We start from the raw sequence: 23,701 nt of genomic DNA on the forward strand, positions 1-23,701 counted from the left end.
CGTAACCCTGCCTCCCAGCTCCCAGAGCCAAGAAAACACACAAGCCAGCCCAGCAGGGCCGAGGGCCTGTGGTAGCACACGCCGTGCGCCTCACAGCAAGGGAGCCTTGGCTTAGCATGAGGACTGTCATGAAGCCTTCAGCCCTTGGTTTCTTCCCCTCGCCTCTCCCTGAGGCCTCCAGCCGTGGCTCTGAGACCCGGCCCCAGGTCTGCAAGGGTCTGGGCAGAGCTGGTCGCTGCCCCCTGGAGTCTGAGCTCTATGAATTTTCTCACTGGGACTGAGCCAGGGGTGCAGCAGAGGACAGCTCCTGTGGGCGGCAGGAGATGTGCCGGACATTACCGGAGGCCTCCTGGCTGGCACTGGACCCAAGGTCTGGGGCTGCCACTGACTGCCAAGTGCTATCCACTCTCAGAGGTGAGATCTGCGGGATTCTCAGAGCTGTGGAGGCTTCACAGAGAGAAGGTGGGGAAAGAATTGCCAGATTGGGCAGGGAAGGCAGGATCTAGGGGTCAGTGTGCCTTCAATGTGTTAGAGACGATGGGGGTTGTGAGAAGGGTGCAAAGAGTGAGAAGAGGCTGTTCAGTGATAAAGCTCCACATGAGCCCTTGGAGGAGCCAGTGGGAGTGGAGTCTTCTGGAGCAGGTTGAGTTCTGGTCCCTGCAATTTACAAAGGGGAAGCCAGTATCCTGAGTGCAGACCTACTTGCCCAAAGATAGATCATCCAGCAAGTCACCGATGGAGCTACACCAGGGCCCAGGCGTCCTCTCCCCTCTCCAGGAAACCACAGGACCACCTTTCTGGAACTCCTGAAGGAGCAAAACTAAGACCAGCCTGCAGGTGTCTGCTTTAGGGGGCTGGGCAGACCAAGTGTGGATTCCTGTCTTCTGGGCTGGTTTCCGAAAGTGTGAGTAAGGTGGTAGGTGACAGTCCAGATGCACTTGGGTTCCTGAAAATGGGGTTATGTTTAGTAGCATCTTGAGAAGGAAAGGTGCAAAGGCTTTGCAGATGTTGTGGGGCCCTCTGAAGTGAGAAGAGCCCGGTGACAGATCTTTTTCATGTTTTTCACAAACATGCAGCAGAGCCTCCCAGAAGGCTTTGCCCGGGGCCGGGGAGTCAAGCAGTTGAGGCCTCTGGACCCCGTTGGGAAGGGCTGCCTCTATGACCTGTGAGTTGTAGGAGACCCTGAGGACCCTCCTTGCCTGCAAGCCCCAAGACTTGTGAAGATGGGAGGTTCCTCTCCCCATTGCCCAGCTTGCCCAGACAGAGTCACCTAGGCTCTGCCCTAGCTGGTTGGCTCAGTGGATAGAGCACTGGCCCGCAGACTGAAGGGTCCCGAGTTCGTTTCTAGTGAGGGGCATGTACCTGGGTTGTGGGAGGCAACCAGTCCATGTGTCTCTCTCACATCAGTGTTTCTCTCTCTCTCTCTCTCTCTCTGTCTCTTCTCCTCCTTACATTCTCTCTAAAAAGCAATGGAAAAGTATCCTTGGGTGAGGATTAACAAAAAAAAAAAACAGGACCAGAATCACCTAGGCCCGTGGTCGGCAAACTGCGGCTCACGAACCACATGCGGCTCTTTGGCCCCTTGAGTGTGGCTCTTCCTAAGCCTTAGGAGTACCCTAATTAAGTTAATAACAATGTACCTACCTATATAGTTTAAGTTTAAAAAATTTGGCTCTCAAAAGAAATTTCAGTCGTTGTACTGTTGATATTTGGCTCTGTTGACTAATGAGTTTGCCGACCACTGACCTAGGCTCCTTATTAATTATTCACCTAGGTCCTTCCCAAGATCTCCCCAGTTCAGGCTCTCTAGGGGAAGGGCCTGAGAGTCCATATTTTTTACAAATTGCCTCAGGTGATCCTGATGATAGGTTTGGGGAAAGCTGGTCCAGGCATCCCCTTACTTAGTCCTAAAGTATAAAGCCAATACTCACCTGAGGGCACCCTAGGATATGGAAGCTGGGTCAGCCAACAGCCCAGTGAGGGACTGATCTGTGAGGCCCCTGCCCCTCCAGAGAGGTAGGTACATGGCCCAGGAGGCAACAGGGCTTTGGAACCCTGAGGGTCCCCTTCCTCACCCCCGGGGATCTGCTCTCTGAGCTATGTGGTAATGAAGAAAGGGAAAGGACAAGGCAAGATTGGGACTTTGCTTTTAAGATTCTGGCCTGTCTCTCCATGCAAAGTTTGCCATTAGAGGAAAGAGGGAAGGGCATTTCTGGCAAAGAGAAAAGTGCAGTCATAGGCCTGGTTTATAAGAATGGGGAGGGAGGTAGAGCTGAGACTGAAGGGCCTTATTGCCAAGCCTTGCCTTGTCCAAGGCAACACGGCCTTAGAACCATGGGAGGTTTTTAGTGGGAAGGTAATGATCAGAGCTGTGTCTCAAGAAAATGAATGGGAACAGGTCCGGTGGTGATGGAGCTGGGTCAGCACTGGAGGGAGGGAACGCGAGTGGTGTACTGGAGGTGCGGGGGAGGGGAGAAGGAGAGGAGACGGCGAGTTCGCACCTGTGAACAGGCAGGAGGAGCAAGAGTCACAGCTTGCTTTTCTCCGGTTGTCTCATTTCAGGAGGGTGGTGATCTCTGGGGACGGGTGCTCAGAGAGCCACATATTATTGATAAACAAAGTGGCAGAGGGTGCACACTGGTTCTCACTGGCATGTTTCAGATGAACTTGCTCTGAGTTTGTGGTCAGTGTTCTCACCTCTGTTCCTTTGTGCTTATGACTAGTTTGCTTCACAGGGGAAGCTGGTTACACTAGAGCAGGGGTCCTCAAACTACGGCCCGCGCGGGCCACATGCAGCCCGCCGAAAACATTTATCCGGCCCGCCGGATGTTTTTGCAGCCGCTGCCTGTCCTGCTTAGCAGCCGACTCGTCCCAGGCCCGCAGTGCGCATGTGTGGAATGTCTGAGGGACAGTGAACTGGCCCCCTGTTTAAAAAGTTTGAGGACCTCTGCACTAGAGTATCAGTTCTCAAACTGTGTCCCCCGGTAAAATGATTCTGTGGCCCAGTACATTTGGGAGATGGTGAGTTAAATAAAGTGAAGAAGGTTTTTTGATTGCACACCTTCTCAGAGCCTTTGGTGTACATCCTGACTTTCCAGAGCAGGATTTATTGGGTAGGGCTCCTGCCCTCATTTAACCAGGGAACATGTTCTTCTGTTAAGCATCCTGCTAGGATTAGTGTTTCGTGGAACCCTCTTTGAGAAAGTTTGTCCTACAGAGATTACTGGGGGCCTAGGTTGAAGTCATGACTCAGTCCCCAATTCCCTATGTGTCCCTGGGCCAGTCACCTTTCTTCTGCCCTCACCGTCCGTGCTGCGTGAGGGACAGTTCCCAGCAGCCTTCTCGTAGCGCCACCTGTTTGTGTTTAGGAGACAAGAGCTGCCATGCCTGTATCTGGATCTTGGCCTTGGCCTTTCCCTCTGCTCCTAACTTACCACTAACTAAAAACCCACCATCCATGCACATCTCATCCGTTTTTCACCTAAGCCAAAGAGCTCTCCTACTAACTTATTTCTCTCATCTGGAGCCACGTTCTTCTAGGCCAGAACCTTTGCGGTCATCCCTGACTGGATTCCCTCCCTTCTACTAAGCGTTCTTTGATGTTCTTTCCAGCTGTTTTCTTCTCTCTTGCCCCTCAGTCTCCTCTGGGGTCTCCTTTCCTCCAGTCCTTCCCGTCAAGTTTGTTTCATCTGTGCATCAACCCATGAGACATGGGTTACTCATGCCACTCGTTGCTACCTTCTGCTTTCTCAACACTGACCTCTACACACACACACACACACACACACACACACACACTCACACGTTTCCTCAACTAGGCTAAGTTCAGAGAGAACCTGTCCAAAGCCACACTGACTGGGAGGTGGCAGAGCGAGGTCTCAACCTCGGGATTTCTGAGAAAGTGCTTTCTCCTCCCTGCTCTCTGATCCATGCAGCAGCCTGCCTGGAGGTCCGGGCAGAAATGGTCCCGCTTCCACTTTACAGTTGAGAAACACGGAGTCTGAAGGGAGTGTGGCCTGCATAGGCGAGTGCTTCGCAGGATGGCCCGCCATCCAGGTTTGCCTGGGACTACGAGTTTCCTGGGATGGTTGGTCACTCTTGTTCTGGACACGGTACCTAGTGCTGGGCATGAATGCCTTTTCCATGGCCGCACTGCCTCTCTGGAAGAGCTGTCTCCTGCGGCCTGGCCACCTGGCACCCCCTGTGAAGCAGCGAGTCCCACAGCCTGCTAACTTATCCTTCCTCCACCCCTTTAGTCGGCCCCATGCTGATCGAGTTCAACGTACCCGTGGACCTGACGCTTCTGGCGAAGCAGAACCCCGAGGTGAAGGTGGGTGGTCGCTTCGCCCCGAAGGACTGCATCTCTCCTCACAAGGTGGCCATCATTATTCCATTCCGCAACCGGCAGGAGCACCTCAAGTACTGGCTGTATTACTTGCACCCAATCCTGCAGCGTCAGCAGTTGGACTACGGCATCTATGTTATCAATCAGGTGAGGTGTCTGGGAAGGGGGAGCCAGGGAGGAAGTATGTGTGTGTGTGCGCACTCTAAATATGAGAGTAAAGAGGTGGGCAAGGAAAGGATATAATTTCCTTGGTATCTGATTTTTACAGCTCGATCACTATCACCCTCTTTATTTCCATTAGTGTAAATAGGCCAAATGCCATACAGTGGGCTTGCTTGTTGCTGTAACTCTTTAGGCAAGGAAATTGCTGGGATGCTTTGTTTGTGTGTTTGGGGGTTTTTTTTTTGGAAGTCCCCTTCCAACAAAATGGAGAGAAAAATAACAACTCTTATTCTCTCCAAATAAAGCAGTGACTATTTTCTGTCTCTGGGTAGCTGTGTGTTTTCCTTTTAAAAAATAGAAATACCCATTTGGAGTCAGACCTTTAGTTAACTTCAGATTTACCCAGTTGAACTGCTGTTTCTGAGGTACTCACAAGAGACAATGCTTTTAGTTCAGGCCTGAATGCCAGGCCCCAGCAAAAGTTTGGGGAAGTTTTATTTGTGGTCCCCTGAAGATAATGTGGCCTGGACTGAGTCTGAGAAAAGAGCTTCTCTCTGTGTCTCTGATCCATGTGAGTATTGAGCTTAAAGAAGCTGTTGGAGGCATGTCAGCCTGCAGCACCATGACCTGGAGAAATCAGATTAATCATCGAGGCAGTTTTGTGTGTGTTTTTTTCTTTTCTTTTAAAAAATATTTTTATTGATTTCAGAAAGGGAGAGAGAGATAGAAACATCAATGATGAGAGCGAATCATGGACCAGCTGCCTCCTGCACACCCCACACTGGGGAGTGAGCCCGTAATCTGGGCATGTGCCCTGACTGGGAATCGAACCGTGACCTCCTGGTTCATAGGTTGACGCTCAACCACTGAGCCACACCGGCTGAGCAAGAACACAGACATGTTAAAGGAAGAAGGAAGGATAGAAGTATAACTTTGGTATATCAAGTTTATTTTGAAGACTTAATTCACCTCTTTAGACTGTAACCTTCTAGGTGCAATAACACATCTAACTTATCTGTATACCAAATTTCATTGACATTCATCTGAAGAGACAGAGTATGCCCATTTCCTAAAGGCCGAATGTCCGTTTCAAGATAAATTCTGAATCTGCTTGAGGTAGTAAGTTGGCAACTTCTATCAAAGTTGAGGGGCTTTGTGTGGCTCCCCTTGGACCAGAAGGGAAGCTGAAACCAGCAGTGTGTCCCTCAAGCATTTCTGAGGCCCACTGTGCATAGTCCTGGACCAGTTGCTGCAGAGAGATTCTAAAGAGTGTAAGGCCCCAGTTCTGCCTGTCCCAAAGCTTCCATTCCCCCTTCTGGCAAGTGGACCCTTCCAGAAACCATTTGTTAACAATCCCAAATAGCACGTGATTGGATGGTGGCTCCCAAATGCTCTGGAAGCTCAGGAAGGAGAGCAATGGTCTGGAAGAACCAGGATAAAAACTGGGTTCTAAAGGCTGGAGGGAGACATGGTCATCTTAGCTGGGGCCAGAGAATGGGGACTTTAAGGGAGAAAGCAGCCTTACATGTTCCTGGAGAGCGAGACGACTGTTGGGTAGGAAGGCAGCAGAGGTTCCAGGGCCCGATGTTGGAGCTGAGTCTGTCAGGCAGGAAGGAGCAGATACCTGCTTTTCAAGGGAACTGAGGCTCAAGATTGGGAGACAGGTTGTGGGCAAACCCCTCAGGGCTCTTTGAGTCCCTTGGCCAAGTGAGGCATGGACCAGGGCCCTGAGAAAATCTATCAGTGTGATAGCTGTGGGTCAGTTACCGTAGAAGAATGTTGGAGGATGTAAGCAAGAGCAAGTAAATGCCAGGCCACTTCAATCCAAGTATTTGTTTAAGAAACAAATGTGAGAGAAACATCAATCAGTTGCCTCCTGCACCCATCCCTACCGGGGATTGAACCCTCAACCTGAGCATATGCCCTGACCGGGAATCGAACCAGCAACCTTTCGGTGCACGGGAAGATGCTCAACCAACTGAGCCACACTGACCAGGGAAGCCTCTACATCTTTTACATCTTTTCCTTCTCTTCCAAGGGTTAACTTTCCTCTCTCTCTCCCTCTCCCTCTCCCTCTTGTTAATTGTTTTCTTCTGCTCCAGCTCCACCCTAGTTATTTCTTTGGAAAAATACAATCTGATTTTGAGATAACCAAGTCTAAAGAGAAATTTAATTTCCCCCTGCCTTTCTAGGAGAGAGAGAGAGAGAGAGACAGACAAACAGACAGACACAGACATCTTCAGTTGCCTCCCATACGCACCCTAACTGGGAATCTAACCTGCAACCTTTTAGTGTACTGGATGATGCCACAAAGAACTGAACCACACCAGTCAGGGGAGAAACCTAAGCCTTTTGAAAGAGGCCAAGGAGAAACACTGCATCATTCCCCCTCTCTCCCCAATTTAACCTAGAAACTTCTTGTGTTCTCTGTTTTATAGTTGTTTTAGAGGAAGAAAGGGAGTTCAGAAAGGAGTTTGTAGCATCAGGCTTCAACCTTTATGTACTCTTGAGCAAAGAGGCGTCATTTGAGCCTCTCAGTGTCTTCCTGTCTCGGACACCCCACTGTCATTTTGACCATTTATCCCCAACCCCAATTAAGATTAGAGAGAAAGAAAAAAAGAAAAAAAATTAGAAAAAAGATAAAGAAGAAAAAAACACCAAAAGATTAGAGAAACAGAAGGCTTAAAATAGGAGGTGGCTCTGAGACATCTAGTCCAGTGGTTCTTACGTTTTTAAGAATAGAACCTCAAAAAAAAAGAGAATAGAACCTCCACCCCCTAACTTACCCTTCAGTCTTTGCTGGGATTTACCTGAACCGCTGAGGCCAGATAGTGTGAAAATGTCTGCTCTGTTTCACGGATGAAGCAACTGAGGCTCAGAGAAGGGAAGTAGAAGTCACATAAGTAACTGTAGGGCTGCAGCTCAAGACCCTGTCCCGGTTCCTGGTACCCTCATTGCACGGGCAGCAACTCTCTCCTCGAGGCCACTCAGCCCCTCCCTAAGGAGTTTCTTCTCAAAGCCGGGTCTCCAGGGCTGGGAGTGAGCTCCAGCTCAGACTGCCTGGGTTCTGGCTCTGCCACTGGCCAGCTAGTGCCCTTCGGCATGAGTTCTTAAAAAAATTTCTTTTTAAACATTTTTATTGATTTCAGAGAGGAAGGGAGAGAGAGAGAAAGAGAGAGAGAGAGAGAGAGAGAGAGAGAGAGAGAGAGAGAAACATCAATGATGAGAGAGAATCACTGACTGGCTGCCTCCTGCATGCCCCTACTGGGGTTCGAGCCCACAACCTGGACATATGCCCTTGACCGGAATCAAACCTGGGACACTTCAGTCCGCAGGCTGATGCTCTATCCACTGAGCCGGCCCGGCTAGGGCGAGTATTTCGATTTGAGTTCAGCACAGTTCCTCCGTTTCCTGGTTGGTGGGAGGGTAGGGTTTTAGTACTTCCCACTCGGGCTGTGAAGCACCTGGCACCTGGTGAACCCTCAGTAACACTGGTTATTACTGCGATGACGAGTTTCTCCTCCTCACCCCCCCTTCTTCCTGCCTTTTTTCTCTAATCAGTACCGAGGTGATAAACTCTTTACTGCTCTTCCTCTTCCTGCTTCACCCCCTCAGTCACTCAGGACCAGTGTTGGAACTCTCCCTCTCATTTGTGTGGCTTCCAGGGAGTCAGAGGAGAGCAGATAAGGACATAAAGCCCAGAACCATCAGATAACAGAATCTCAGGGGATGTAGGTACCACGTCAGCCTACCAGCTCCTTCAGAACAGGGTTGTGTCTCAAGCTCCACACACGGGGGTGAGCTTTCACAGGCTTTTGTGGCACCTACCCCTGTCCACATTAAGCTTATTAACCACCCCATTTTGGTTGCCTCCCATATGCACCCTTCCAGGCACCATGAGAACTTACATCTCACAATAAGGGGTGGGGGGCTTACCAGTCAACACGGAGAACAAGCATTGCTGTTGGTTCTCGGGTCTTCTGCCCAAGCACACCAGTGCCTGAGACTCCCATTAGGGTTCTGGCACGGCCAGCCTGTTGGAACTAAGGGTGCCGCTCTGAGGCACAGAAGTCCTCCCCAAGGTCCAGCACTGGAACCGTGGTGCAGAGTGGACATCAAGGTGTCAGAGTGGGTGGGGTGCATACTGCACTTCCTCATACTTTAAGGAAACTCTAAAACCACCCAAGATAAAGGGGAGACAAGTTGCCACCTGGCACCACCAGCCCTAAACAAATACAGGATGTTTGTGGGATTAACCGCCACAGGAGTAAGTTACCACAGGTGAGGAATGCAGGCCCACCTGGCCAGGTGGATTTGTAATCACCATGGCAGCCCTCTGCCCTGGAGCCAGCACCCAGGACTGACTGGTCTCTCCACTTCCCTTTGTATATCCCCTGGCACCTCTGATCTCGCTCAGCTGCCCAAGATCTTTCTGGTTCTACCATGCCCGGCCCTTTCTTTAAACCCTTCCCTTTCTTTAAACCCTTCAGTGCCTCCCTACTGCCCGCAAGCAAGGGTCTGCAGGGTCTGAAGCCCTGAGGTCAGCATCCAGGACCCTCTGCAGTCCAGCCCTGACCTGCCTCCAGCCACCTCCTCCTCAAGCTCCACTCACACCGTTGTGTCACAGCCATCCTGGATTCTCCATCTTCACCCAGTCACACTCTGCTCCCCTGTTGCCTTTGCTTATGCCTTCCCCCCTGCCCTGCTTGCCTGCCTTCCCTCCCCTACCTGCTCTCTTTCTGGCCACCATTTGAGGTCCCTCCCATCCCTCCCCACCCCCCATACTTATTAGCTCTGTGAAACCCCAGGTGGGGCTGACCTCTCCCTCCCTGCCCTCCCAGGCCACTTAGCACATCCTAGCGAGAGGAGGGAGGAGGGGTGATTGCTGTGTGTGCGCTCACCCAGCTGGCGGCTCCTGGACTCCCAGCCCCCAGTTCTGACCGCCTCTCTCCCTGACCACCCGGCTCCGTGTGCTCGGTCAGGGTTTGGAGCACGGAGCCGTTCCCTTTGACTCCTACCCTGTACTTCCACCCACTCTCAGGACCCCTTGCTCCCTGTTCTCCTGTGAGGACTGTGCCTGGAAGTGAAGCCTCCTTTCTCAGTCAGGCCAGGGCATGACATGATCCTTGGGAATCTGCACAGCCCCTCCCAGGCCTTTCCCCAGAGTTCTCTGCTCCTTGCTGACCAGAGCAGGCCGAGGACACAGCCCTTGGGGAAAATGGAGAGAATCCATTTCAACCCTGCGGTTGTTGATGGTCATAAAACTTTATGGTCCTTTGGACTGAACATCTTTCATGGTCTCACTTTGAATTTTTACTCTAACGACCCTCATTGTTTCTGCTGAGGGAAGGCTGGGAAGGTAAGTAGCTTGCTTGGGTCCCTGATGGCTGGGTGGTGGAGCCGGGGTTGGACAGAGATGCATGCAGCCTAAGGAATGCCTCTCTTCCCCTCCCTGGGGAACAGCTCCACTCCCACTTGGTGATGCTGTGATTCCCACAGGTCATGGGGGGGTGGGCCTTGCCTTTGGAGCTACAGCCTCAGAACCCTCTGTGAGGCTTGCCCATGATCCTGCTCACAGGTAAATCCTGGCCGGAGAGGCTGGGGTGTGGGGGACGGTGGGGAAGGTGGTGGGGAGGCCCAGCTTTTTCAGGCTTTGAAGTTTTTCAATCTGTGCATTGTTGTGAGACGGTTCCAGGCCACTGGTCTGGGACCCAGTGTGGGCAGGTTTGGAGAGAGCCCGTTGTACCCTCAGTGAGTGAAAGTGTCTGTCACCGTGCCTCAGCAGCTTATCCTGTCCCAGGGCCAGGCAGCGGGTTCCTAAATGAGGCCCAGGTGAATGGGGGTGAAGCACACTCACGAGCCTGCCCCATGACTGAGGATGGCTGCCTGGGCCTGGGGCCCCCATTGGTTTGGTGTCTATCTTGACCATCTTTTACCATCCACCATCCCTGCCTTCCATTCCCTGCCCAAGCAGTCAGCCTCCAGATTGGTGTGGGCGGGAATGGAGCTCAGGAGGGCGGGGCTGATCCTGCCCTGCAGCACCCCCTGCTTTGAGCTTCCTGACACCAGGGAGGGCTGTGGGAGGACTGGGAGTGTCTGTGTCCCACCACTCCCTGTGCACTGCCCCAGAGTGCAGGGTCTCCTTTGCTGTGTTCCCCCGCTCTGTCCATGGTTCACTCCATCCTCCTGGGGAACGTGTCGCAGCACTCACAGGTACTCACACGGCTGGTGAATTGTCTCCCTGGACATCACCCTGGAAAATGCCATTTTCTCTGCTCACCCGTAACCTCAGGGCCAGGAGTGGCCACATACAGTGATTTGCCTTTGCCCAGCTACAAGGGTGGTCAGAATGGGCTCCTTTCCCTTTGCAGCCTTGCCACTTGCCTTTCTTCCTTACCTCTCTCCCTGCTTCCACCTTTTCTCTTTTTTTCCTTCTAGTGGGGGCCCTTTTCCTTTCCTTGTTAATTCTGTTTGTAGCCAAGCCCGCTGATGGAGGAGCTTCCTTCTGGGGTCTGCTTCTTACTCTCCACCTACCTCCTCTTCTGTTCCCTCCACCTCCTAGAGAGAGGAGCGCCGACCTAACCACTGCTGTGACTGCTGCCGCCGCCACCGCCACGCCACCGCTGCCACCCCACCCTGGTAATGTGCACACGCCCCCAAGTCAAGCCAGAGCCCAGGCCCTATGGTCAGGGGGAAGCCGTGCAATCTGCCGTGTGCCGGCCTCGGGCCCTGTGGGCCGTGCTTGGAAATGCCAGCCTGTTGTACAGAGGCCTGAGACGTTGCCTTCCTGAAATTAAGCCACAGTTGGGCTCATACTCCATATGTATATACTTCTGTATCCTGCTTTTCCTTAATTCCATGTCATCAGCATCTTCCCATGTTATTTCATGGTCTTCATAATCATCACTTTCCATGCCTTCATAGTAGTTGAAGCATGCATTTCTACCATAATTAACCTAGCCATTCTTCTGTATTAGCAGGCATTTAGACCATTTCCACTTTCTCACTAGTGTGAATAGTACTGTAATGAACATCTTCGAGTCTAAAGCTTATTCTGAGTTTGTTTCTACATTTAGGTTTCTCTAGGCTCGGTTTTCAGATACAGGATTATGGGTTTAAAAAAAAAAATTAAACTTTTTATAGTTCTTAAGGTAAATGGCCAAATTGTTTTCTGAGAGAAGCCTTTATTTTCTAAAGTGTTTTTCTGCAGAAAGTCTGTGCTGCTGGCCCAGGGAGAGAGACCGACATCCTGCAATGGCTCCTGCGGAGCTGGGCTTTAAAAATTCTCTGTGTCCACCTCACCAAGAATCACCACTTCCAATTGGGGGGGTTGGGGCACAAATCCTTCCTTGACTTGCAAAACGTGACCCTTGTTTAAAATCTTCAAAGGCTTTCTGTGGCCTAAATCAAAGATAGCACCTGAGTGTTTTAGCAGAGTACCCAGCTTCCCCCTCCATCTCATGATTTGTCCACCTCCGCCTTCATGTCTTATTCTGGCTTCCGCGTTGTGTACTTCTTGTATTTCCTTAGATGCTTTTTCCCCCCTCAGCCTTTACAAATGCTGCTCTCTCTCCTAGGACTACTAAGCGTGGCTAACTTCTTTGAAGCCTTCTTCAGTCCCGTAGGACTAGGTTAGTGCCATCACCTCCACTCCATCTGTGCTTGGCGCTGTGACTCCCCTCTCCCCGCCCCCCTTCCCCGGTAGCTGTAACCACAAAGCGCTCATCACTCAGCACCCATGGCAATTGCCTGTTTAACTTGTAACACCTCAAAAGCCGGGCCTGTTTATTTGCCTTTTTCGTATGCCTACCGTTAAACATGAAGTAGACACTCAATGAATGGCAAGAACGAGTATATCAAACACAGAAACACAGGACCCTCTGGCCCTCTTCTGTCTCTGGGGCTGGCTTGCTCTTTCTTTTTCTTGGTAACTGCCTCATTGAGATGTAATCACATGCCATAACATTCACCTATTTAAAGTCTGTAACTCAGTAGCTTTCAGTATATTTATCTAAACCATAAAATCAAGTTTAGAGCCTTTTTATTGAGCCAAAAAGAAACCCCACACCTCTTAGCTACAAATCCCTCCATTCCCCACCGCCCTAGGCAGCCACTCATCTTTCTGTGTCTGTGGGTTTGCCTGTTCTGGACGTTTCTCATAAACAGAATCATAATAAATATGTGATCCTTTGTGACTGACTGACTTTCACCTGGCATGCTTTTAAGGTTCATCCATGTTGTAGCATGTTATCCGTACTTCATTCCTTTTTATAGCCGAATAACATTCCATTGTATGGATCTACCACTTGCGTTTATCCATTCATCTGTTGATGGGCATTTGTGTTATTTCCACTTTTTGTGAATAATGCTGCCGTGAACGCTGTGTAAAAGTTTGTGTGTGGACATATGTTTTCATTTCTCTTAGGAATATACCTAGGAGTGGATTGCTAGATCACATGGTAATTCTTAGTTTATCTAATTGAGGAACTGCCAGACTGCTTTCCACAGCGGCTGCACCTTTTTACATTCCTACCAGCAGTGTAGGAGGATTCCATTTCCAGTGGACACACTATTTGCTCTTTCTTATCTTTAGTGTAAATGAGGGCTCTAGAAAAAGGTTTTAATAGCCCTGGAGAGCTATCTGATACTTCGTAAGACATTCCTCCCTGCCACCCAGATCTGCCAGAAGGGGCACTGGGTTTCTACATGATGTGTCTGAAGGTAGCTTCTTTCTTCTTTTCTCTCCTCTGAGGAGCGTGGCCTTTAGGCCTGTGCCAGGCCTCCCACCTTGGGTCTCCCCACTCTACCCCAGGCCAGCATGCCTGAGCTTGGTCAGGCTCCTGTTCTCTCTGTTCTGGCCATTGTTGGTTCTGCCTGACCAACTCTGACACCCACTATCGGGATTGTATGCCCAGTGATAAAAGGCTTCTCTGTAAACTTCGATCGAAGGGACAGCCGTCCTGTCCAACTGTGAAAATGCCATATAGTTTTTGACCTTTCTTCTTTCCTCTTGTCCTCTCCCTCTGTTAGGAGCCGGTTGCCCTAGAAGGAAGGGATAAGTATAGCTCCTTAAAAAAAAAAAAAAAAAAGTAATTGTTGATAGAATTAGGGATACTATAACTCTTGTCTACCAATGTAAAGAAGACTGCACATTAGCCCGGCTGGTGTTGCTTGGTGGTTGAGCGTCAACCCATGAACCAAGTGGTCACTGGTTTGATCTCCAGTCAGGGCACATGCCTGGGTTGTGGGTTTGATCTCCAGTAAGGGATGTGCAGGAGGCAGCCAATCGATTATGATTCTCTGTCATCATTGATGTTTCTGTCTCCCTATCCCTCCCTCTAAAAAAAAAAAATGAATAAAAACATATTTTAAAAAAAGAAAAAGAAGCAGCCTGCACTTTTAAAAGCCCCGTCTTTCAGAAGGACACCTGCACCCAGTGCACCGGCTCCTCTTCACCGAGTGGGCTTCCGGGCATGTCACAGCCTCTAAAGGCCTCTCTTTCTTTCCTCTGCTGCTATCAACACTCGAGTCCTGTGAGTCACAGGTTAACTCACTGGAGGCTTAATCCTCTGAAGAAATTACCCTCCAGAGAAGCAGGACTTGGGAGGAACTGAAAGTTGATTGGGAAGGACACTCACAAACACGAGAGTTGTCTCCAGGTGGATCTCTGAGAGACATTTTTTTAAAAATGTATATTTTTATTGATTTCAGAGAGGAAGAAGGGAGAGAGAGATAGAAACATCAGTGATGAGAGAGAATCATTGATTGGCTGCCTCCCGCACACCCCTACTGGGGATTGAGCCCACAACCCCATCGTGTGCCCTTGACTGAAATCGAACCCTTGACCCCTTAGTCCCCAGGCTGACGCTCTGTTCGCTGAGCCAGACCAGCTAGGGCAACATTTTGAAAGGTCCGACTATCCAAGGTGAAGGGGAAAACCTCTGCTGAAGTAATGATAGTATCATTTGTTGCCAGGCAGTGTGCAAAGGCCTTTAATGTATTGTCTCATTGAATACAACCCACCTGTTGTCATCCCCATGACCATAAGGAAACCGAGGCCCAGATGCCCACAGCTAATAAGGGAAGAAGATGGCGTCCCTGGGAAAAAGGGCGCGTCTGTCACAACGCTCTGGCTTGGCCAGACTGTAGGTACTGGATAATGTTTACCTGAGTGAGTGAAGTAGCCGGGGCACTGAGTAAATGCCCGGTGAGGAGGGGCAGGACTGAGGAGGGCGCCTTCCTGCCTCCTGCAGAGGAACGGCACCTGCGTTAGTGCTGGGGGTTGGGGGACTTGCCAGGGCCTGTCTTTCTTAACAAGAAAGTTAGCCATGTTATTATAGCATTTCCCCCAAAGAAGCCTGGCTCTGACATTTCTGTAATCCCCGGGGAGGAAGAGGAAGATGCACACTTTCCTCATCTGTCCCTCTGCTGCTCTGGTGTTCCTGGGGCTCACACTCGCAAAAAATACCCTGCTGTTCTCCTCCCCAGGTGAGGCCAGGTGAGGCCAGGCTGGGAGGAAGGATGGGAGAAGCGATTGTAGTTCAGGTCATTTTGGAAAACCGCCTGAGTGGTTTCCAGCGTGGACCACACACCGGAGGGCCTTATTCAGGGGAAGGAACTGTTGCATCCCCCATTGGCCAAGGACAGAACCAGGACTTCTGTTAGGGTTCTCCTCCATTGTGCTGGGGCCTGGGTGCCAGAGGGGCCTGTTTGTTCCAAATTACCAGTTTCTGGGAGAGGACAAATACTTAGTGTCGTTTCATTTAAGCATCTGCTTAGATCAAACAGTAGTGACCAGGAGGCCAGATCCTGTGGTTCAGACATAATCACCAGGAGCACGCCCCCCCGCCCCCTTCTTATAGGAGAAGTGTAGGAAGAGCAGGGAGCATTGGGCGCCCCCCCCACCACCACCACCACCACCCCTCCCGTGGGTCTGCTGCACAGGTATGAAAAGGCTTTGTTGAGACACTGCCCTTTCACTTGTTGGGAAAAGTGCTCAATGGGGATGAATTGTGTTTGGGAATATTCAGTTAACTCTTTTAGGGTCTTCGTGGAGCTGGAGGAGCAAGAAGGAAAGCACCAGGGGTGGGCCTCTCTCCCCATCACCAGAAGGTAGAAGGTGTGGGAGGAATGCAGTAGATCTGGGTCAGAATGAAAGTGGTTACAAGATTGTCGAGATGATTAAGTGACACGGCATGCAGGTAAAACACTTACCCTTTGCCTGGTATACCATATCCGCTCCCGCCCTCCCCCCTCCATGAATGTGAGCAGTGTATTGTTCTAGTAATAATTATTACAACAGCCTAATAGTTTTCCTCTGCAATGTCTCAGCTCTGAACTTTTTGCCTCATGGCTTACACAGAATTAATGGAAGGCATGACGTAGGTGGTGGGCCAGTCGGAGAAACAGTGTGTGCCATTCGTGGGGCACAGCTTTCTCTTTTCACCGAGTGTGGCTAGAAAGCTTTGTCATGGGCTGAAGAAAGGAGCTCTTGTAGGAGACGTTTCTTAATTGAGATAGTGTTCTCGTGGGTGCTTTGTCTGACGTCCTGATACTTACTTTTCTTAAGTGGTTGGTTTCCCTGAGGCTGGGCGGCTGTGGTGAGGTCTGCCCGCTCTGCACTCACAGGTCGCCTCCTGGCACACGTTTCCAAGTCGTCTTGTGAGCCTGGGGAGAGGTTTGGGCATCCCACTTTTTTAAAAAAAATATGTTTTACTGATTTTTTTGCAGATTGAAAGGGAGAGGGATAGAGAGTTAGAAACATCGATAAGAAAGAAACGCCGAAACCGGTTTGGCTCAGTGGATAGAGCGTCGGCCTGCGGACTGAAAGGTCCCAGGTTCGATTCCGGTCAAGGGCATGTACCTGGGTTGCGGGCACATCCCCAGTAGGGAGTGTGCAGGAGGCAGCTGATCGATGTTTCTCTCTCATCGATGTTTCTAACTCTCTATCTCTCTCCCTTCCTCTCTGTAAAAAATCAATAAGATATATTTTAAAAAAAAGAAAGAAAGAAAGAAACATCAATCAGCTGCCTCCTGCACGCCCCCTACTGGGGATGTGCCCGTGACCAAGGTACATGCCCTTGGCCAGAATCGAACCCGGGACTCTTCAGTCCGCAGGCCAACGCTCTATCCACTGAGCCAAACCGGTTAGGGCTGGGCATCCCACTTTTGAGACTGTGTACCCACTGCAGGCCCTTATGGGATACATTTTCCCCCAAAGTAGAGGCCCTGATCTTGTTTATCCCAAGAGATATTGGGAAAGAGCATAAAGTGAGGGTTCCAGGGTGTTCGGCTCCAGTCCCAGAGGTGTCATTTGCGTGGCCTTAGTTTCTTCAGGGTGTAATGGGGAGGATTCCGGTCAGGATGAGAACATGTGCCTGGGAGAGCTTGTGAACTGCTAAATGTAAGGGTGGCATGTGATGCTGTTACTGTCCTTACTAACCCAGGGAGTTGGTAAGAGCAGAGACCCATGCTGGTGACTCTAAGGGGGCCCTTTGGTGGGAGCTTCCCAGCAAGGAATGCTTTCTGACATTGTATGTTGAAACCCATCCATCGGTCTACTCACCCATTCATCCATTCATCCACCCACCTATCATCCAGCCAGCCAGCCAGCACTTATTTATTGAGCTGATATTATATATGCCAAGCAGTGTTCAAGGCCCTGGGTGAGTAAATAGTAAACAATTCCAGTCTTCATTGAGCATGCTTTCTAGTGGGGGCGGGGATTGAAATAAACAAGATAAGTAAATAAAATATGAAGTACCTTTTCACGAACAGACTTGGTGCTTTGAGACCCAGTGGTTGGCATCCTGAAGCAGGTGTTGTCTTCTCTCTCATACACCCTGTTTCTGTTGTGTGTACCACACTGCTTCCTAGCAGACATGATGAGCACCCTGAGGGCAGAGATTGGGTTGGGTTTGCCATATTTCTCTGGTGCCTAGTTTAGTGACAGACACCTGGTAGGCACGCAATGTGGTTATCAATCACAGTCCACCATATAAAGAGGGTAGAAGTAAAAAGTCCCACAGGTACCCATTTCCTGAATGTCTTCTCTGGAATTAATTTACATATAGTATATAAATAAGTGACACATGTTTAAATGCCTCTTCACTTAACAATACTATTTTGAAGATCATTTCCTTTTAGAGAGTTCGTATTTTTAAAAATAACTCTACCCCATTAAATGGATGTACCACGATTTATTTAACCAGTTCCCTAGTGATGCTTATGTCATTGTTCGCAATCTTTTTTAAAAAAGTATATTTTTATTGATTTCAGAGAGGAAGGGAGAGGGGAGCGAGAGATAGAAACATCAATGTTGAGAGAGAATCATTGATCGGCTGCCTCCTGCACACCCCCTACTAGGGATCGAGCCCACAACCCGGGCATGTGCCCTTGACCAGAATCCAACCCAGGACCCTTCAGTCCGCAGGCCGACACTCTATCCATTGGGCCAAACCGGCTAGGGCTGTTTGCAGTCTTTTGCTGGGATGAACACTCCATGAGGAATAATGTTCATATGTCATTTGCACATTTGCAAGTCCTGCAGAATAATTCTGAAAAGTGGGAATACCGACTCAGGACATACCACATGGTATTAATTCACAAATGAGGGCAGAAAAAAATGAGGCCCAGGAGTGGACTAATGACCACATGTAGTGGGCAAGTCACCAGCCCCTGCGTTCTGCTCAAAGTCCTTACGGCATCTAATATCACTCCTTTTGTTTCTGCACTAGGCTGGAGAATCCACATTCAATCGCGCTAAGCTCCTCAACGTTGGCTTTCAAGAGGCCTTGAAGGACTACGACTACAACTGCTTCGTGTTCAGCGACGTGGACCTCATCCCAATGGATGACCGGAACACCTACAGGTGCTTTTCCCAGCCACGGCACATTTCTGTGGCAATGGATAAGTTTGGATTTAGGTAAGAGCTGTTCACCAGAGTGTAGAGAAAACATGTTCCTCTCTGATATGACAACAAGGAGATGCAGTTTCTCCAGCCAGGAGAGCCCTGTGCTCTGTAGAAGAGTGCCTCCTCTGAGTAATAATTCTTTCCACCTCCCTTGCTGAGGGCATGAGGCCTGTGAGATAAATACAGGGCTGTTGTAAAGTCCTTCCCCCAGATCAAAGGTATTCAGGCCCTAAACTTGCTGTCTTGCGGGAGCGGGGCGGATTTAGCTGTAAAAGTCACTCTCTGCACCCCATCTTCCCTCCCTCTCTCCCTGTTTGTGTATCGTCTTTTTGAGATACACAGGCTTATACCCTGACCCCTCTTAATTCCGCCCTTGAAGCATGGTGGGGATCCCCTAGTTCTTTTCCACAGCACCATGTCTGTTTTCCCCGAACCATTTAGGCTTGGGGGATGGGCAGGAGGTAAGAGAAAGCAGCAGAGACAGCAAAACTAGATCTTGTCAGCTCAGCTGGTACTTCCCCTAGAAGTGGCTAAGAGTCCATTTCTGTAAAAACACTCATTATCAAAAAACTTTATTGGCGTGGCCACCTCAGGTTCAAACCCTTACGTTGCAAATGCAGACTGTACTGTGAGGAAAGCAAAAGGTGGCTGACTTGGCCCCTCAGTGCTGGTAGCTTATGACAAATAGATGACCTTAGATTCACTAAAGCAGGTCCCCAGGAAGCTTGCTTGTGGACACTTGCGGTCAGAATTCAGAATTCCTGAATGGATTGAAAATGATAACTGCCTTTTTTTAGGTTTTGTTTTTCTTGGGTGCTATATGGTTGGCTGACTTTTCTCTTGAAATCTGAGTTAGCATTTTTCTTAATTTGTGTGATAGGTTTTGGTTTCTCTGGATTCCAGTAAGAGCCTGAGTGTGGTTTGGAACTGCACACAGGGGCGAGAAAAAACCCACAGCCTTTAAAGGACCCCAGAAGGCCTTTGCATGGCCTCTGGGCATGTCCTCATTCTGATTCTTAACATTTCTCATCCGCGCTTCCTCTGTATCCCTCAGGAGGCCACAGTTCATAACCACTGAAGCACTGAAACACAAAACGGTTTGGAGGGACGAGAGCCCAGATGCCCTGCTGCTTGAAAATGTGTCAAAATAGATTCACCATTAATTATACCTGCTGCTAAGTCAGGACATGGTAGAAATTTCCAAGAAAATGTTCAGGAATGCTATCTTTTTTTTTAATCAGAAAATTTACCTGTTTTATTGATGCATCACAATTGCTCTATATTTTACCCTATTATGTAGAAAATACTGAAAATACAAGCTATTTTGTAAAACCAAAGACAAGCATAGAGTCCAAAGATCAACTATGTTTAACACAATGAACCCTCCCCCGCGCCCTCCCCAGGGCCCCACCTGTAGTTATTGGTAAATTTTAAATATGTATTTATTTTGTGAAAATGATTTTTTTTACATGCTCCCTACGTACATCCGCATTATAAACATAGCTCAGTCATTCTCAGAGACTGTTTCTTGAGGCTTGTTGTAAAAGGAAGCGCACAACCAGAAAAGGGAGAAAGCAGAAAAAGTTGAAATCGCACACAATAACTAGCATGTAAAGTACACTTAATAAAGTTGGAATTCCGTTGCAATATCAAGGACTCAAAGCAGAAATACTAACGTTATATATACCGTACATATAATGCACTGCTACATGTAGTGAGGTTATTTTTTCAAGCTGAATCAAAACCACACACTAAATAAGTGTAGCAGCTTATTCTGATGATGAATGCTGCACCATTCGTCAGTTAAAAACAAAATCAAAATAGGAAGCAGGCTTGGGCCATTCCTGTCATTGAGAAGCAACTTCATTTCCTAACTGAAAACAAACCGTCCTGGCCAGGGGGTGTTTGCATAATAGTGACGGCTAAAACACACATCACCGTGCTTGCCTGACGGAGGGCAGTCAGACGTCGCGTCTCTCCTGGGGGATGATGGATGGCAGAAGCGCTCTCTTGATTTTTTTTAGAGGGAGAGAGCGAGACGCATCCAGGTGAGAGAGAAACATCGATGGGCTGCCTCTGTCATGCCCCCTCCTGGGGATCAAGCCCACAACCCAGACATGTACCCTGACCGGAATTGAACCAGCGACACTTGGGTGCATGGGACGATGCTCAACCCACTGAGCAACACCGGCCAGGGCCACAAATGCTGTCTTGACTATTGGAATCAGTCAGTTTTCAAGCCAGTTTACCTTGGAAGAATGAAAGCTGGACTGGTAGATGGGATGGGCACATGACAGCGTGGGCACAGGGAGACCCTCGAACAACCTCAGAGTCCAGGACTTCCTGGATGAGGATTTCCCGTGTAGGAGCAGATTCCTGTCTGGTGCAGAACTGGGCTCATGCTCATGTAACCGACTGATTGCCTAGATCACCACAGAAGCGACACAGTGTTTTTAGAAAGAAGATTCTATTGTTCGATACCTGTGTCTTCTCTAAGATTATCTGAGTCTACTATAAAAACAAAACAAAGAAAGCCCTCATCAATCTCCAGTTAAAAAGTTTCAGAGAATAAAAATAACTTCAGGAGTGTTTATTTTGAGCAAGTTTTATTTCAGGGAAGTCAAAACCTACTAACCACTGGTCCTCTGTGTGTGTGTGTGTGTGTGTTTTCTTTTTTTTCCCCCCAGCTTACCTTATGTTCAGTTTTTTGGAGGTGTGTCTGCTCTAAGTAAACAACAGTTTCTCACCATCAATGGATTTCCTAATAATTATTGGGGCTGGGGAGGTGAAGATGACGACATTTTTAACAGGTAATGGTCACAACTTAGATCTCCTCCTTCTCTGTCTCCCTTCACGTCTAGCTTTTCAGTCCGTGCTGATTATTCTGCTGGGCCTTTGACCCTCAGGAAGGATGCACCCTCACTCAGCCCAGGGTCTTACGTGTGCCCAGCTGTAGACACTGTACGTGCTGACGATGTCTTTAGGAAAATTAGCTACTGCTATTTAAAGAAAAAAAATTAAATTTATTGATTTTTAGAGAGAAACATTGATTTCTTGTTCCACTTATTTATACATTCATTGGTTGTTTCTTGTATGTGCCCTGACTGGGGATCAAACCCACAACCTTGGCATATCGGAATGATATTCTAACCAGCTGGGCTACCCAGCCAGGGGAGCTTCTGTGATTTTTGCATTAGCCTTGGAAAATGTAAAATGAGAACCAAGTGAAGGAGTGTACTTTGATGCATACCGCGTGCCATTTTGTCCTGAAGGAGTAAACATGTGTCCTTCAGCCCTAGCTGGTTTGGCTCAGTGGATAGAGCATGGACTGTGGACTGAAGGGTTCCAGGTTCGATTCCTGTCAAGGGCACATGCCCAGGTTACAAGCTCAATCCCCAGTAGGGGGCACGCAAGAGGCAACTGATCAATGATTTTCTCATCATTGATGTTTCTATCTCTCCTTTCCCTTCCTCTCTGAAATCAATAAAAATATATTAAAAAACAAACAAAACAAAACAACACACGTGTCCTTCGTAAAAATTCAGCATCTCATTGTGGTCATGTTTGAGTATGAAACAAGTTTCTTTGGACGGGATTCCAAGTTCTTCACAGAATCTTGGTACTGTTTTATTTATTTAACTTTTTGGACTATTTTTAACATACACGAAAGAGGACAGAGTAGTGTGATGGTTGCTGTGTACCCACTGGCCCTGCAACCATCATTTCACAGCCAACCCCCAACACCCCCATCCTTGGACTCCCTGGAAGTTGGTAAACCTTTATCATATAGGTTGTCATTGCAGATGGTATAAATCACCTGTAAGTAGCATTTGAAACCACATTCTGCCCAGTTCTCCCCGGCAGTGGAGGCTTCGACCCTGCCAGCTACGGATTAAAAGCACCTACTCCCTCTGAGAGCCAGTCTGAACTTGTCTCTGAGTTTGATGTCAGAATACACCCTGGTGCCTTCCTGGATTGCAGAACACTAATTGGGTCAGTTAACAGAAGGTGTCTGTCAGAGCAGCACCCAAGTCATTCAGGGTTAACATTCTGTGAGAACCTGGCATAGGCCCAAGTCTTTAATACAGGCCTTGACGAACACTTGAGTTTTCAAGTGTGCAGATCGAGTGTCCGCTGCATGAGAGCCCTGTGCCAGGTGGGCCCAATCGGGAAGACACTGAAGACATGGACATGGAGTCCAGACAGAAACAAACTTGCGCCCACAGTACCACACCTGGGCAGACACTGGGCTGATGTGACAACAGAGACCTGAGTGGTCACAAAGGTTGGGGGTAGAGGGGGCGGGAGCACCAAGTACCAACACCCTAGGCTGGAGGGGCTAGAAGGGTGAGTGGTTTGTGGAGCAGCTTTCTTGGAAAATAAAGGACCTAACTCTTACTATAACACCTACTCGCTGTGTGCCAGGTCCTGGGGGCAAGGCCAGTAACCTTTAAAGTGACCCAGGAGCACTGCCTCTTAACTTCTCTATTCCTGCTTTGGTTTTGGTCCTCATTCCTTTCCCCTAGACCAGTGGCCGTCAAACTGCGGCTTGCGAGCCACATGCGGCTCTTTGGCCCCTTGAGTGTGGCTCTTCCTAAGCCTTAGGAGTACCCTAATTAAGTTAATAACAATGTACCTACCTATATAGTTTAAGTTTGAAAAATTTGGCTCTCAAAAGAAATTTCAATCATCGTACTGTTGATATTTGGCTCTGTTGACTAATGAGTTTGCCGACCACTGCCCTAGACCTACACACAGAACCTTCCATGCCGTTCTGGCTGCCCCAGTCTTATTCCCTACTCCCCCTTTTTATACTCCTTATCAGAGAGATGTCTCCCTGGCTAAAAACCTTTGGGAAACACTGCCTATTCCATCCTTTTCTGACACTGTCACGGTTCACTGTTGCTTGAAGCTTTGAGAAGGCCTCCATGACTTAGCCTTTGTCCATCTTTTCAGCCTCATCTCCAGCCACTTCCAACCCCAGACCCTTTCACCATCCCCAAGGCTGTGTTGCTCCTGAGGGCACCGTGCTTGCTCTCCCTGCCTGCCTTTGCCTGTGCTTTCCCGGCCGCCCACACGGGTCTGGCCGGCGCCATTCATCTTCACGGCCTGGCTCTGCCTGCTGTTGCTCTGTAACGATGATTTGTCCCTTTGCTCTCTGCAGATTAGTTTTTAAAGGTATGTCTATATCTCGCCCAAACGCTGTGGTTGGGAAGTGTCGGATGATTCGCCACTCAAGAGACAAGAAAAATGAACCCAATCCTCAGAGGTGTGTTCTGTGT

General features: G+C 49.1%; 1 protein-coding gene across 6 annotated transcripts in view; it reads left to right on the forward strand.

Annotated features, from left to right (window-relative positions):
- B4GALT1 (beta-1,4-galactosyltransferase 1) overlaps positions 1–23,701 on the forward strand; it is a 47,043-nt gene that overhangs the window by 20,246 nt on the left and 3,096 nt on the right. Inside the window, exons 2-5 of one of the 6 annotated variants that reach the window (XR_004971245.1) lie at positions 4,257–4,492; positions 8,998–10,085; positions 11,070–11,146; positions 18,244–18,381. Coding sequence is in view for 3 of the 6 variants with exons in the window: in XM_036330597.1 (XP_036186490.1) it covers positions 4,257–4,492; positions 18,244–18,431; positions 21,107–21,229; positions 23,584–23,688 (652 nt within the window). In the remaining 3 variants the exon portion in view is untranslated. Of the gene's footprint in view, positions 1–4,256; positions 4,493–8,997; positions 10,086–11,069; positions 11,147–12,084; positions 13,618–18,243; positions 18,432–19,473; positions 19,762–21,106; positions 21,230–23,583; positions 23,689–23,701 lie in introns of those variants that run through there. The other 5 variants (XR_004971246.1, XR_004971247.1, XM_036330597.1 and 2 more) reach the window with 5 other exon arrangements.

The sequence above is a fragment of the Myotis myotis genome, unplaced genomic scaffold (assembly GCF_014108235.1).
Source record: "Myotis myotis isolate mMyoMyo1 unplaced genomic scaffold, mMyoMyo1.p scaffold_m19_p_12, whole genome shotgun sequence".
In the NCBI taxonomy this organism is placed as follows: domain Eukaryota; kingdom Metazoa; phylum Chordata; class Mammalia; order Chiroptera; family Vespertilionidae; genus Myotis; species Myotis myotis.